Below are 16,726 nucleotides of genomic sequence, written 5' to 3'. Positions count from 1 at the left end.
TTCTCAAATATTTTCCATATATCTGATGTTTCTGAATAAATTGTCGGTATAATTTCTAAGATAGTGATACCATGTTCTTTTGGTCTTCTGTTTCCTGTTCACTCATTTAGTTCATACAGTCATCATGATCTTTTTTTTCTTAAAATGTTTTTATAAAGGAATTGCCATTGGCATTTAAAAACTTCAAGTAGTATCATTTTCACCTTCAAGAGAAAAGTTAAAGCTATCTTAATATTTTCTTTAAAGCACTGATTTTACCAGTTTCTATAAATAATTGCACTTCGAAATATAATTGGTGCCTCATACATCCAAAGTTACCTGAAAAATTAGTCTGCATGCTTTGGAAAGTCTTGGTTTTAGTTTATAATTTATATAGAAAGGGGATCGGGTGGTCTTGCTTTTTTAAAAGTGTTGTTTTGTCTTTTAAGCCGTGGAAGCATGGGCAGGGAGAAGAATGACAAGCCCCTTCCATCTGCAGCAGCTCGTCCAAACACCTTCATGAGGGGCAGCAGTAGTAAAGACCTGTTAGACAATCAGACTCAAGAAGAGCAGCGGAGAGAGATGCTGGAGACCGTGAAACAGCTTACCGGGGGCATGGATGTGGACAGGAACAGCGCTGAGGCTGACCGAAACAAAACCCGGGAGGCCGGTGAGATGCTTCATGTGAACAGATACAGATTACGATTTGGGCCTTCCATTTGGAAGGAAAAATACGAAGGAGATTTTGTGTCTCAGTAGATTTCAGAATCAATGCAGGATGGCAACACACACACCAGCACCTTCAAAGTTCAAGGGCATCTTCATAGTTTTATAACGTAGCTCTCATTCCCCAGGTGTCCCTTTGTTCCACAATTTGTAAATTTTCTTCTTTCTCTATTAAATGCGATGATGATGAGGTCCTCTTGCCATATAGTAAGCAGTTTGAATTTTCAGCACATTCCCTAAGTAACACCGCACTGTGCATTTAGAGTGTTTATACTTTTGTGGAGCTCCTCAAACCAAAGAGAAAGTATCAATCAGATTGTCTTTTGTTACCTTTGTCTTCCTTTGCCTCCTCTGTGGTTTCTGTACATGTTTAGCATGTATATGCTCATGCTCTAAAAATTGCCTCATGTATTTAACTACGTGTGTTTCAGTTTTCTCATTTGTTACCTGGGGCTAATAAGTGTAGGGTTATTATAAGATTAAATGAGAAGTATACACATGTAACTACTCAGAACATTACCTGATACACACAGACTTTTCCAAAGATATTCGATGTCATGATGATGACGATAATGACTGTGATGAAAAATAGGTTACAGATAATTTTTAGTCTCTTTTAACTCTTAAGTCTGAAGTAATAATACTAGTTGTTTACAACATTTTTATAACTTTCAAATTTGTATCACTATCAGCGGTTCTCAACCCGTGGGCCGCAACCCCTTTGGGGGTCGAACGACCCTTTCACAGGAGTCGCCTAAGACCATCGGAAAACAAAAAGATATTTACATTACGATTCATAACAGTCGCAAAATTACAGTTATAGAGTAGCAACGAAAATAATTTTATGGTTGGAGGTCACCACAACATGAGGAACTGTATTAAGGGGTCGCGGCATTAGGAAGGTTGAGAACCGCTGATCTAAATTGTGTCTTCTAACTATAGTTTCTAAATGGATTTCAGAAGCAAATTGAAAAATCTTCTCCCAACTGATACAGCCTTCAGATCTTTTAGCTTTGGGGACATGTGGCTTTCTTATCTGTGCTAGGAATTTGGGGAACATAACAAGATAGGGCATGAAAATACCTTGTATGGAGTGAGTAATGTAGCACAGCTCCCTATTCCTGTTTAGCGTCTGGTCATTTGTTCCCTCCCCACGTGCACGCTGAGCACCTGGTGACTTCTGGGCTCTCGGTCCCTGCTCTCAGCCTTCAGTCTGCTGCATCAGGAAGACTTTTATCAAATAATTCCACAAAAGGTTATATATAAGTACAAACTGAGAAAAATGCTATGAAGGAAACAGACATAGTTCTAAAAGAGTACTTAACAAAGGAGCTATCTATAGTAGAATTGACACAGGGATGTCAGAGAAGGCTTCCCTAAGGCCTGAAGGACAAGTAGGAGTTAAAACAGGTTTGCCGGGAGGGATGGGTGTGGGACAGAGAGAAAGCATTCCAGACAGGAGAGGAGCGCAGCGGGCCAAGTGCTGGTAGGAAGAAGCATGTCATGTTCAAGCAGTTGCCAGAGGCCCACGTGGCTAGCTCTGCCCAACTGCAGGCCTCACCTGCTTTTCATTGTCCAGGTAATAGAGAGGAATCAAAATACAGAAAGGAACAAAAAAGCTCAAATTATAAGTTTATCATATCCCTGTTATCCTCTTAATTATTGTGGCTCATGTAGTTACTTAGTGCATCTCTATTCTAAAATGTTTCTGTATTCTGCTTTTAGCTGTCTTTCTTTGTCAAATTTGTAGTTATTTTGATGCCTTTACTGAAAAAACAACGTGACAACACATAAATATTGTCGAGTATGATCCCACCATCTTAATAATTTTTGTCATTTTTATTTTCTCACTTTCTTTAACCTCACTAGTAGCAAAACAAGAAATTCCAGCAACATCGGCCCCCGACAAGCCTGCGTTGTCAGAAGAGGAGATTGAGAGGAAGTCTAAATCTATCATTGATGAATTTCTGCACATTAATGATTTTAAGGTAAATAAAATTTTTTTTAAAGGAACAACAACACAGAAAGCCCTGTGACAGTAACTTGGTTCTGGTCTAAATCAGTTGTCATTGGGGACTGATAAGACTTCGAGTGTGTAGCCCAGGTCCTACACAGTTCAGTTTGCACAACCCTGACACGTCTCTGCCAAGTACTCTCTTTTACATTGATACCGTAGTTCACAGGCTCAGGTGGCAGGAAGATAAAATGGGTACCAAACCATCCCAACTATGGGATAACCAAATTGATAATGATAAACAAAATACAATACATTAGCATTAGGAGGCATTTCTGGCTCCCTGTATATTCCTCTCATGATCTTTACAGTCGTTTTATCATCATTCTTCAATTAACTTTAAAGTATGGCTACCATTACTTTATTTCCTAAGTGGGAATTAGAGGCACAAAGGAGTAAGTAAGCACTGTGCCAAGGTCAGACCGCCTAAGTGAAACATTCCAAGATACAGCTTTGCGTTTGCCCTTCTTGAACCCTGACCTTCTCTTTGATCTTCATTTTACGATGGTAGCGGAAGAGCTAGATATACTGCCTGAGTTTGTGAGCTCTGTAGAGTAGTAGCAGAAACAGACCATAAACAGGTAACTCCATAAATACAGATTTAAATTGTACTTATAATGAATGCTAGTAGACCTATATAGGGTGTTAGGAGAGATCATATAATAGGATCTACTTTAGGGATCTGGAGTAAGAAAAGGCTTGTTAAAAATATTTGTCAGAAATATTAAGTACTTTTGCATTATATGATTAAAAACCCTTTCAAGTTACTTGTTCTCTTGACAATCTAGTCATTATCTTCTTTCCATACATAAAAATCAGCTTGGTTAGCTATAGCCCAGCCTTCTAAAAACCTCAAGCCTCTGAAGTTGTATAAAATTCAAAAGTAGGAAGAAGTTTGATGATAGACAATTTGGAGAGAAGTATTTTGCAGAATCCCTTGGAAATACATCCAAAATAAATGAACATTAACTGGAAAGAGCCAAAGAATATACTTCATATGCTGTGGTTTGTTGGTTAGATCCTTAGAAAGTGAGGAGTGTTCTTGTAAAATGCGAGCATAGCTTTTTTCTTGCGTGGAAGTCGGGAAATAAATGACTTACAAGAAAGTGGAAAGGCTCAGAAAGATGAAGAAGAGAGACAATAAGGACAAAAGCAGTGGAGATCGGCTTTAAAATAATTTAAGGATGTGCAAATCAGTGAGCAGCAAATACCTTGAAAGAGGAAAAGTATGACCCTGTGATGAGCTAGAGATAGAGGGAGGAAAGATCTTAGCAACACTTAATTGCAATAAGAGGACCTTTTGAAGAATCATCAGCCCTAGGCCAGGCCTGCAGTATGGAAGGAGCAGAGTCAGTTATGACTCGGGAATTTCAGTTTGTAATGTACAAGGCAGCTGTGCTGCGGAGTGGCAATTAGAACCAGGTAATAATGTCGGACATAGTGATGGCTTACTATGTGCCAGGTGCTATTCTGCACATTTTATATGTATTAGTTCATTTAATTCTCATAACACTCTCCTGGTGTTAATATTACTATAATAGCCATTTCTACTGATAAGGAAACTTGAAATGCAAAGTAACTTACTCTGGGTTATACTGCTAGTAAGTGGCAAACTCAGTATTCAAAGCCAGGCTTCTGCTTTAGAATATAAACTGTACTTTATCTTATTACCTTTAGGGTTTAAGTGTGTCGCGCTACACATTTTTTCTCACATCTTAATAGGTGCTATTACTATTAACAATAATACAAGTTAATATTTATTGAGCCTTTGTTTTGTCCTTGGCAGTGTGCCCAGTGCTCTTATATACATGGTATATTCAATCCTCACAGTAACCCTGTGATAGGAAGTCAAGGCTGAGAGATTGTTACACTCCTAACTAAGCTCACACAGTAGTAAGTGGCAGAGCCAGGATTCAAAGCGACATTTGTCTAATTCCACATTATTGAGTACCTAAAAGGTGTCAGCCACATTTAAGGGAATATTGCCTGGATATGCTCTGGTGTATCTCTAGTGAGCATCATAGCCTGCCTTCAAGGGTCTTTTATGGAGCTTACATTCTAGTGGGAGCTACAGACAAAGCTGCCCTAAAGACATGTAATAAGTAAACAATAGCTCCAAAAAGCAAAATTATGTTTCAATGCAGAGAAGTAAAATTAGGTGATATGATAGCCCATACTATATATCATTATTTTTTATTGACATTATTGTATGAATGTTAAATTTCTTAAATATATACTCATATTTGATGAATCTAAATTGAAGTGAAGATATGTAGGTGCACATTGTACTATTTAATTTCTCTGTAGTTTCAAATTTTCTTAGATAGAAAGTTGACGTAGGGAAGGTATTAAATAAAGTAGCAGAGGGACAATAAAACAACAGTGAGACGCCCAGATGTGTCCCCCTTCTTCAGTCAGGAGGCTGCCCTATCACATGCACCTTCCCCCCGGAAGAGCTCCTCTCTTCAGAGGTGACACCAAAGGATTTTGTACCCAAAGTTGAGCTGGCAGAGCTCAGGGACACACGCTGCTGTATTGGTGATTCAGCGACCTGGCTGCCAGGGTCTTGTTTGCAGAGCATTTTACTGAGTTTGCCGTAAGAAAGAGATTTTAAACTTGTTTTAACACTCCGGTAATGCTGCCTCGGTTTCTGGTGTGAGCTCTTACTTGCTGTTTGAACAGGAAGCCATGCAGTGTGTGGAAGAGCTGAACGCCCAGGGCCTGCTCCATGTGTTCGTGCGAGTGGGAGTGGAATCCACCCTGGAAAGGAGCCAGATCACCCGGGATCACATGGGCCAGCTGCTGTACCAGCTGGTGCAGTCAGAAAAACTCAGCAAACAGGACTTTTTCAAAGGGTCGGTATCCTCCCCCAGAGCAGTAGTCACTTACTAGGCTCTTGAGCAGTTCATTTTTAAAATATGTATTGTTTTTAAGTGTTTAGCTTTTTTCATAGATTAAAATTGTCTTCACTATAATATGTTTATGTGTAATATATTGATTGATAGGATGGCGCTTTGTAGACTGTGCTAGGGCATAAAGGCTTTCTATGTCTTATTGTTAGACCTATATTATGATGGAGATATGGTAGCAGAGACCCCTTCACCACGGGGAAAACTGAGGCCCTTGCTGGCCTATTTACATGTAAACCCCTCACTGTTTTTTGAGGAAAAACTTTTCTGTGTGAAAAAAAAATTCTGGAAAATTGACTTAAACATAAAAGCCTATCCTTTCAATAAAAACCATGGTTATTTTGACCGGGAAATGCTTGTTTGTCCACATTAGCCCCACAGAAAGATATGAACTCCAAGTTGTTAATGGTTCAGTCTATTCCAGGTTGGTTTCATTATCATTTCTGTCGATGGCTAGTTTGATGAAGTCTGACTGTCAGCGGTGGTGTATCCTCATTTGATGAGGTTCTGATATGTTTGTGATACTCCATCATCCCACGTGCATGGGTCAAGTTCTTTGTGATACAGCCACAGAGTCTTACCCAGGCTTGGATTCTAAAATCAGTGTTTAAGGCAAAAATTGCACGTGGTAAAAAATTTTGTTTTAGGAGCCCTGTTGTGCAAATGTACCCATAAAATCACACCCAGCACGGATAGGTGCCCGCTCTGTAAGGGAACAGGAACTAAGTCAGACCTCCTGAGGGCTGAGCATCTCCCCTCCCATACTCACCCAAGGTATATGCTCATTAAGGGGAATAGCAGCAAGAAGTCTGCACTGTTTAAGTTATTTTTCTTCTTGTAAATCTTATTTGCCAAGCTCATGAATTATAGTATTCTTGTACATTAAATTTGCATGAGATGAAATGTCACTGTACCTTTCGGATATGGTCAACCTCTTAGATTAGTGTAACCATTAAATGCCAAGATTGAATATACATAGGAATAATTACTTATTTGATTTTGTAAGGAAAGGTGACATTGTCCTCAAGGTTCTGGAAAATGTATGCTTGCCCCCAGGATCATTGAAACATTGCCTCTCAGCAATAAGCTCGATTTCTCTGAATTCAGTGACTGACTAGATTAAGGCCATCTGACCCAGTTCACAAGAAACTTTGGCCAAAGTTGCTGTGCTTGGCCTTTCAGGCCAGGATGGTTTCCCAGTTTTAAGAGAGAAATCTGTTGTTCACTCCAGGAACCAGCAGTGTAAATAGTAAGAGCAAATGACGGTGTCTGCACTCTCATAAACAAATTGAGGTCTGTCCCAGTCAACTTGAAACTACAATTTCAAGCCCCTGGAACGTACATCTGCAGTAACTATTATATTAGTTTATAAATAACTTGCTTTTCACCCAGATACTATGCTATATTCACCAGAAAATTTTGGAAATGAGAGTGCTGGATTATTTGCCCTTTTTTGCCTCTCTTCAAACTATACTCAGAAGTTGGTTTGTATCTAGAAAGAAGTGTGGTCCAGGTTCATCAGCTTTAATTGAACTTGTGAGGCACTAATTTGGTTTCAGATATTGGCATTTCCTTTTGTGGGTTCCCTTGAGGAAAAAATGTTGCATCCAGTTGTGGCGTCCACACTTTCATTTGTGGTGGTGCTGTCGCTGGCAAAACTACCGCAACCACAACCTTTTACTTGAATGGAAAATGAGATTAACACTTCTGTGTCTGAGTAACTACTTCATCTTTATGTATTTTTACTTCTTTCTGAAGCTAGAGAAAATACAGTGGCTCCCGGTCTAGCTTTTGATACTAAATTAGACTTAACCAGGCTGTCCTTAGCCCAGGACTCCTAGGAACACCCCTGTTCCTCCCTAAATGGAGCGGCCTGCCATTTTTTTCTAAGATGGAAACAAAGAATAGCCCCTTGTCATTATCCACCAAGAGCCTTCTTGCACATAGATCAGAGTTTTCCAATTACTTCTAAAGCCCAAGTTATAAATAGTTCATACTGTCCAGAGAGGCCAGTTCATTGAGCCATGGAAATATCCTACGTCTTTTGTCTCTTTAGTCCCATATCCAAAGATTTGTTTTTACATAGCATTGTGGGAAAGCATCTAGGGTTAGCTTCCTTGAATGGTGCTACTGCTTAGATGCCAACTCCTGGAGCAGTCAATGAAGCTGTTTCTAGCTTCCCAAGCCAGCAGTAATTCTGGGAAACATGGAAAGTAGAAGGCCTCCAAGTTTACTGGGCCCTGATCAACCAACTATTAATCCGCCATTTCTCCTACAGTTCCTTTTAAGGCATGCACTGCTACTAAGTATTAAGTTAGACTAGACAGAAGTTTCGAATAGGCTCTTTGTGTCAGATTGTTTACAAATAAAGCTTAGATCCTTTGGAATTTTCCTTACAAGATGCTATATCAACTCTAAGCATAATAGTTGCCTAATATAAATCATCTCTACAAAGGCAATATCAAACAAACCATTCTTTTGGAATTTTCAAGACTTGAATCTAAATGCTTTATGATGCAAATTAGGTAGGTAGGTAGGTAGGTAGGTAGGCAGGTGGGTGACGCATTGTGTAGAGACATGGCTTCAGAAGACTCTTTTTTAAAACTGTCCAGTGAAGGTATTTGAGAGCAGTTCACTATTAGCCACAGAATTGGAGTCGCTTTAAAAGTATAATAAACAAATGACATCCAAGGTGATAAAAATTAGACTTGACAATAGACACAAAATATATGTCCTTCAGGAAGCTTTATATATTAGTATTAATATTTCATCTTGGGAGATGTTTATTGGAGAGGAAATTTTTACCTCCTCGACTACTTTTTTGGAACTTTTCTTGCCACTTACAGCATTTCTACCCCGGTAAAAGATACTATTTAGATACTATTACACAAGTATGCATACTAAGTTTCAAATGGAGAATTGCAGAGGAGCTAGTTAACCTATTTGCTCACATAGGTAAGATCGTAGTAATCTACGTAGTAATTTTTTTGTAGTGATACTTTGAAACTCATACTGCAGTATAAGAAGGATTTTCATCTTCTTTTTATTTCTTCCTCTTACCTATAGTTAGATTCTGATGATCAGTCATAATAATACTTGACCAATTTGATTTTTAGATGTCTTCACTATCTCTTCCTTGCTTATTCTACAGAAAAATTTTATTTTTATTAAGTTATCATGATGCATATTGTGGAAGATGCTGCTGACACTACCATTTCCAACTGTGGTGGATTGTTTTGTCTTTTTAGCAAATTTCAGATCTGACCTTTACTGAATTAAAAAAAACAACAACCCAACTTCTAACCATGTACTCCTTTCTTTAAATTTTAGGAAGGAACTCATTATATAAAATAATAAAAGTAGAGCATCTGTAGTTGAAATGGGGGGAGGGATGTCTGAAGTCCCACCTGTGGACCCCACCAAAGTGCAGTTCGTTGGGTGTGATGGTCACTACATGCCAAGAAGCAGAGGTATTATAGCTCTAGTTCACTCATTCAGCCAGCAGGAAATGTGTGTTATGCAAGTTGTTGTTATAGGATGTGTAGAAGCCCAAAGATTGCTGTGTGTAGGAGCTTCTACACACCTAGGATTTTTCTTTTAAAATGATACAAAAGGATTTAGCAACTGTAAACCTGAGAAGAAATAAGTCTCTTAACAGCCTTGTTCTATGGAAATCCTGTATTCAGCCAAATATGTTTTTTACCAGCAGTATGGATTTGTAGTGATTGTGTTCTGCAGACTGCCCCATGACTAACAGAGAAGTAGAAAACTGAGGCAAGAATATGGATGTCTGAGTCATAATATGAGATGAAGATAACAGTGGGTGTATTGCTGAAAGACCGGGGTGGCTGCAGTTAACTTTCTCATGTGCTCATTAAACAGCTTAAACTGTGCCTCTAACCCATGGAACACAAATTGCCATTAGAGGCTGATTAACCCAGAAATCCTGGAGTCCATCCAGAGTATGGTCCATCAGGAGCACATTAACTGAGCTGAAAGTCTGCACATAATGAGAGAATGGTCAAGTATCTGTTGTATTGCAAATAGATTCCGAATAATTGCAAGCCTCAGGTCAGAAAGCTGGCATTAAGGATTCATGACGCCCAGAGTTGGGTATTGTGGTTGAGCTGCAAATGGCTTTGAAATGACACCTTCAAAAAGCTGATTCTTGTAATGGTACTTCTGTTTAAGTAAAAAATTGAATGATGCGTAGGCTTGTGAGGTAGGCAGAAAGAGGGGCATACTCTGCTTAGAAACTGGAACCACAGTGAAAAAGCACACATTTTTATGGATGTAGAGATCTGAAAAGGATATGAAGACAAATACCACCTGCCCATGGCTCCCTCATTCATCATCCCTTTCCTCATGATTATGTGTATTTCCTTGTAATTATGTGTATGTCTCCTAGACTGAATTTTACTCTTATTTTTGTACTTTTTGATGTGCTATATATAGAACTAATTAACAAAGTCTTAAATTATGTTTTTATTCTTCTAAATGAATAGTCATGATTTTGAGCTTAAATAAAATTGTGCTGATACTTCGTATTCGACTTTCCTAAGTTTTATATTCAAATCCTCTATTTCACTTCACATTGAGAAAACTTGCATAGCATGAAAACCTGGAACCATTAGCTTTTCTTTAAAGGTACAACAGTTTGTAACATGTCATAATGATGATGACGTTATGAATAATAACGTTATCAGACTCTTTTATATCCACCCAGTTGGACAAGGATTTTTGCCTTTTCTTCTCTTTGTGTCTGTTCTGCATTACACCAAGTTTTTAGTCACTGCTTTTGACTGACTCAAAGCATATGATACTCAACTGTGCTGAACTCAGTATAGTGTGGGATTACATTGAATAGCTACTCCCCAGAACTTCACATGGGCTGCCTCATTTTCATCCTTTAAGCCTTCCAAATGTCACCTCCATACAGAGGTATTTCCTGACCACCGTCTGTATTGGGATATCCTTGTCCCATCGTCCTTCAGAGCATTGGCCCTATCTGCAAGCATGCTTTGGCCTGAGCTGTTGTCTCTTTCTCCCACCCTGATACAAGCTCTTTGAGAGCAAGAACTGGTTTACCAGTTACTTTATGCCTAGACCAGTACTGAACATAGCAAGTGCTTAACAGGTATTTCATCTTAACTTTTGGATTCCATTTGCATATGACTTTTTTCCTGGGCTTTTTCAGTTTTTCAGAAACATTGGAATTGGCAGATGACATGGCCATTGATATCCCCCATATTTGGTTGTATCTTGCTGAACTGGTGACTCCCATGTTAAAAGAAGACGGAATCTCCATGAGAGAACTTATCATGTAAGTTGTAGTCGTTTCTTTCAATGTATATCAAGTTCAACTGACGCAGAACTCACCAGCTGGCTTTCTAGCACAGTGCTGTTCCCTTAGTGCCCTTGGAGACTCTCGGATGCAGCCTATGACTGTTTAAGACTTCTACTGTTAATATAAAAATGTCGCATTATACTAGGTCTTCACTGAAGACATGATGGGGCTATGGTAGCCCTGTGGTCCATTGAGGTTAGTGTGATTGTAGATACGGCTCCAGAATCATGTAACTGAGAGGTGATTCTCCTGGACACTTAATGTTAACCTGGCTTTCATGTCTATCATTGCGCTAGTGTTGTAAGAAGTTGTATTTGCACATACCATTGGGTTGTCGGGAAAGTCATGACGTATTTTTTTTCTATGTTTTTCGTTGCAAAAATGTGTCATGACTTTTCCAACAACCCAATAGCTTGTCAGACTGTGACGCCTACATAGTACATGTTGAGATTGTATTTGTTCATCGGGAAAGTCATGACGCATTTTTGTATTGATAAACAGAAAAATACGTCATGACTTTCCCGACAACACAATAATAAAAGGAACTGAGATCTCAGGCATTCCTAGATTTGGACATGAGTGGGAAATCATTGCTACATTTTATAGACTAGTATTTCCTAAACTCTTTAAAACATCAGTATTTTCCCAGAAACTGTTCATATAGTCAAAACTCTGCACACTATTGTGTCCTTTTCCTTGGAGATTTGCAAAGAGTTCTTAATATGTTATAGCACATTCAAGATGATGAGACTCCTGTAGTAAAACAAAACAAAAACTATTAGCTTTGTTTAATTTGGCATTGCCTCACTTAATTGACTGTAGAATCCTTTTTTAAGGAATAATTATTGATACCCTATAGCATACAGTTTGGGAAATACTGATTTAGACTATGAAAAAACTGGTCCCTTTGTTTCATCCATATTCTTAAGAAAGCTTCCTTTCTTAAAAACACCTAATAAATAAGCTTCACAACTTCTATTACATAAGGTGCTTCCCTCCCTTTGGCTTAAAGTGAGGTTTATGTACATAAACAGATTATCAAGTGACACATCCTTGCATTACTTCTGTCACTAAAGCAGTTAAAGTAAGGCAAAACCCAGGAATTCTCAAGTCCGTTTCCAGCTTCTCCATGAAGCTATAATGAACCGGAAGTCTCTGAACTACTTCTGCTGAAAACTACTTAGAGTTTGTACTGGATTTGGTTTGCCCCGTATTATTGAGGTTGCACAGTATCTGTTTTTTGATGCATGTTCTAGAATAGGGAATTTGTTCAGAGGTAATTAATCACTACTCCTATCTTTTACAGAGAATTTAGCAAACCTTTACTTCCTGTTGGAAGAGCTGGGGTCTTGCTGTCTGAAATATTGCACCTTCTATGCAAACAAATGGTGAGTGTTAGAAACTGAGTGTCAGACTCAACAGCATATTAGGAAGGGTAGTGATTTTGATCTTACATTTTCTATGAATAACTTAGGTATCGCTGTGTAAGTAACTGTTGCCTTTTATTATTTGGGAAAAAGAGTGAGATCTCTGTTTCAACCTAGTTTCTTCCAGAGGTGTGTTTGTCCTTCTGTTTACTAGTCTTGGGAAAGAATTACCTAATCTCAACTAGATTTAATATAATTATAAAGAACTTCAAGATATGTTTTATTTGTGGCTAGTAATTCTGTCTTCCCTGGACACAAAATAACTACATAATTTATGCTTTTTAATAGATTTCAATGAAAGCTCCTCTGCTTTCAGAGAAAAATAGGATTCATAAAATGATTAATTTTATTATTTCTGGATCATGAGCTTGGTAATCTGATTAAAATAGACAGTAGAAATGATTCTGCAGGATTGTGAATTTCTATCTTAAAGTTAAATTTATTTTAGATTAATAAATGCATAATTCTCTGCAAGGTTCTATGCTAGGATCTAAGTCTACAAAGAGAACTAAACTTTCAAAGAATTTATAGACTGAAGAGGAGTCTAAACCAACAGTTTCAAAAGATTGTGTCATATTAGAGGTCTGAGAGGTTTGGTTTAGGAAAGGGGTGGAGCATCACAAGGTGGTGTAACGCCTGGGGTGAAAGATAGCAGAAGAAAACAGAACTCACGCGTGAAAATTCTGGAGTGACCTCTGACGTATTCAAATCAGAGCCAAAGATACTGCGATGATAGATTTCATTGTTTTATAGGCACTGATTTAAAAAATTCAACATTTTATTTCTCCCTCTAAACCTACAGACGATGTTTTGTATCACATTTGTGTAATAGTTATTCATAGATAGGTGTAGCCTGGTCTCTGGTTCTCATTGATTATCTATTTGTTATTAATACTCTTTGCTGGCACTAAAGTTTTTAATTGAACCCTAATTTGTCGATCCAAAATTTCCTCCTCCTCTCCAACCTACTTTAGTCCTTATTTAAAACTCAAATTCTTGTTAACTTTTATTTGCAAAAACTAAAATGAAATTCTCATAGGGCATAAATGTTGCAGTCAGACAGCCTAAGCTTAAATCCTGGCTCCACCAAGTTATCAGCTATGCCTTGGCAAGTTACTCTATGAAGTAATTAATACATGTTCCTTAGATGACAGCTGCAGCCTCACAGGCCGGACATTTTACATTATCACCATCACTTTATTCAAGCAGTGGACTTGGACCTCTCATCAGTTTTACAGCTGACAGCAGCTCTCCTCTATTCTTGGGTTCAACCTTGTGCTTCTTGCCCTGGAAATACTTCTCCTTCCTGGTTCAGGAACAGCAGCTTCCTTAGTCACACTCATGTTAGGCAATATGCTTACGATCTACAATGAAGAAGGATTCCAGTGAGGCTGGTTGAGTGACTTTACTAGCAGATGCATATAGCAGTAGCCAGGACAAGAGGCGATGTTGAATTTGTAAACTCTGTGCATTGGACTCTTCTGTAGGTGATTATACTCAGAAATCCCAAACACTAGCTTGTAGTCCCCCACATTAGTCATCCAGTAAAAGAAAGTATTGAGCCTTAAACAGCTGTACTGCAGTCAGTCACCACTTTATTTACATACATTCAGGCATCTGTTTGAATGCTAGGTGTCCTAAGAAATTAACTTCATATCAACAAGGAAAAGTTTCAGGGTTTTTTTCACTCTTAACAGTTTTGCACTCTTAACTTTTTTTTTTCTTTTGCTAGTGTAAAAGTAAATGGATTTGACTTTTCTCTGTTTTAGAGCCATAAGAAAGTGGCAGCCTTATGGAGGGAGGCTGACCTCAGCTGGAAGGACTTTTTACCAGAAGGGGAAGATGTACATAATTTTCTCTTGGAGCAGGTAAGTAAGAACAAGGCTTATGTCTTTCTGTTCATTAGTACATACTTTCAATCCACGGTTGGCAATATGTGTGTGTGGAGGTTCAACTTAGTTTATACTCAGATTTTCAACTGCACAGGTGGTCAGCTCCCACAATTCCCATGTTGTTCACTGGTCAACCGTTGTTGGTCTCTTTCATAGAGGAAATGAAGATAATTCCATTATATTCCAGTCATTAAAATTAGACCAAAATAGGAGTCATAGTTAAGATGTCATTTCTAAGTCAGTGTTTTAAGTCCACTCCAACGATGCATTCATTAGATAGATTTTTAAAAAAAAAGAAAATCTAAAAGACTTAGTCATACTTAGAAAACAAGCTATGTGTCTCCCTGAACTAGAAATGAAATTGGTAAATAAAGCAGGAGTTATAGGGCTAAAGCCACAATTTTTCTCAGTTCTGAGTCTGAAGGTAGAAACAACCAGAAGTTATTTTTGTGGGGTAACGGACAGTGGAATGTCACTTACAGAGTAGAGGATTGGAGGGCAGGCTGACTGCATGAAACCATAGATGAATACCATAGATAAATAAGTGCTAGGAAGTATACAGTCGTAAGCCAGAGCCTTTGGGAGACTGTCTTCTGACGTAACTGGATTCAGAAATCCACAACAAGACAGAAGACCCAATATAATCGGGTCGATATAACACTAAACTAAGAATTCTGAGGGATCAGACAGAGGTAACTGTAAAACTGTTAGACTGGGAAGAGTGACAGAGAAAGAAAACAAAACCAAAAAAGCTCTCTCAAGTCAAAATCCTAAAACATATGAGTAAAATTAAAGCTAAGATAGCCAACAAAATCAGCAATAAGGAGGGAAAAAAAATCACTCTTAGGTAAAAGGAAAACCTGAAAATGACTGTAAAGTAAGTATATTCTGCTGGATGAAAACATTGTATTAGGTTACTCTGGACTTAGCTTCCTTTTGGTTGTAGTGTAGTTACACTGGGAAGCATTCCTGCCACAACAGTAAGAACCTACATAAAGCGTAATTTATCTTTCATGGCTGGACTCATAGAAAGTAGAAGAAATTTCCAAGGAACAAAAAGTGTAAGGGGAAAAACTAGCCAAAGATGAAATGTGAAGGGCGTGTTGCCCAGTGCCATTATAAGTGCTGCCAGCGATCTTGGAAGAGGTTGAAATGGTCCCAGTCCTGGCTCCAAGAAGCAAATCAAAATACCTTTGCAAAAATATCCTCACCTTAGGTCCCCTCATTTTCTACACATTAACGTTACCTAGAATTCATTTAACGTATAATGAAAGAAGTAACCATGAGTGAGAGTCCTTAGACAATAAACACTAGATTTAGATCCCCAAGACTTGAGATAATGGAATTATCACTCAGAATATAAAATAACATTATGTAAAAAAGAGGAAAGCACAAAAATGAGCCAACAACGTGAAACTAATAAAAACGGCTGACCAGATTTTTTTTCAAAAGAAGAAAAACCTAGATACAATTCAAGAGATGTTATAAAATGTAGGGAGTAGAATGAGAACATCTAATGTGTCTAATTGGAGTCCCAGAAGGGAATGAAAGGCGAAGAGGCAATAGCTGAGAGACTATGGCTGACACTTTTCCAGAACCGATGAAATATATGAATCTATATAGAAAGCACATGTATATCAGAGGATTATTACATGTTAGTGAAACTGCATAATATCAAAGACAAAAGGTTTTAAAGCAGCTAAAAACAAAAGGCACATTACCTACACAGGAAAAACAGACTTTGCAGTAACAGCAATGAAAGCCAGAAGATGGTGGAATAATCTCAAAGTGCTGAGAAAATATCAGTTAATCTAGAATTGTTTCTCCAACTAAACTAACCTTTAAGAATGAGGGCAATAAATATTTAGAAACTTAATAACACACTTCTAAATAACGCATGAGTCAAACAAGAAATCATAAAAGTAAAAAATATTTTAAACTGAATGAAAATATACACAGATGGAGTCCCAGAAGGAAGGGGGGGTGTGGGAAGTTGAGAGCAAAAACAAATATTTGAAGAGATAATGGCCAAAAACTTTCCAAATTTGATCAGAGATATGAATCTACACATCCAGGAATTTCACTGAGTTCCAAACAGGGTGAACTCAAAGAGATTCACACCAAGATATATTATCATGAAACGGTTGAGGGACAAGGAAAAAAACCTTGAAAGCAGCAAGAGAGGTCACATACAAAGAAACTTCAGTAAGATTAACAGCCAGTTTCTCATCAGAAACCATGAAGGTCAGAATACACTGGCATGATATATTTAAATGCTAAAATTTAAAAATAGTCAACCAAGAATGCTATATCTGGCACAATTTTTTTTTAAAGATTTTTATTGGGGAATTGCGGGGATGGGAACAGTGCTGGGGAATTGGGGGAAGGGGAACAGACAAGTTGCTGTCGTTTTGTTCTTCAGTCTAGTTGTG

At 38.1% G+C, this 16,726-nt stretch overlaps 1 protein-coding gene across 26 annotated transcripts in view; it reads left to right on the top strand.

Moving 5' to 3' along the window:
• The window catches only part of EIF4G3 (eukaryotic translation initiation factor 4 gamma 3), a 227,947-nt gene that overhangs the window by 200,066 nt on the left and 11,155 nt on the right, over nucleotides 1-16,726 (top strand). For 15 of the 26 annotated variants that reach the window (XM_019666678.1, XM_019666686.1, XM_019666680.1 and 12 more), the window contains 6 exons: nucleotides 429-649; nucleotides 2,575-2,693; nucleotides 5,402-5,574; nucleotides 10,826-10,951; nucleotides 12,282-12,363; nucleotides 14,172-14,270. In XM_019666678.1, the coding sequence (XP_019522223.1) occupies nucleotides 429-649; nucleotides 2,575-2,693; nucleotides 5,402-5,574; nucleotides 10,826-10,951; nucleotides 12,282-12,363; nucleotides 14,172-14,270 (820 nt within the window). The remainder of the gene's footprint in view (nucleotides 1-428; nucleotides 650-2,574; nucleotides 2,694-5,401; nucleotides 5,575-10,825; nucleotides 10,952-12,281; nucleotides 12,364-14,171; nucleotides 14,271-16,726) is intronic. The other 11 variants (XM_019666684.1, XM_019666682.1, XM_019666683.1 and 8 more) reach the window with 1 other exon arrangement.

Source organism: Hipposideros armiger, unplaced genomic scaffold, assembly GCF_001890085.2.
Source record: "Hipposideros armiger isolate ML-2016 unplaced genomic scaffold, ASM189008v1 scaffold_477, whole genome shotgun sequence".
NCBI lineage: Eukaryota > Metazoa > Chordata > Mammalia > Chiroptera > Hipposideridae > Hipposideros > Hipposideros armiger.
This window is presented reverse-complemented; position numbering and strand designations above follow the sequence as displayed.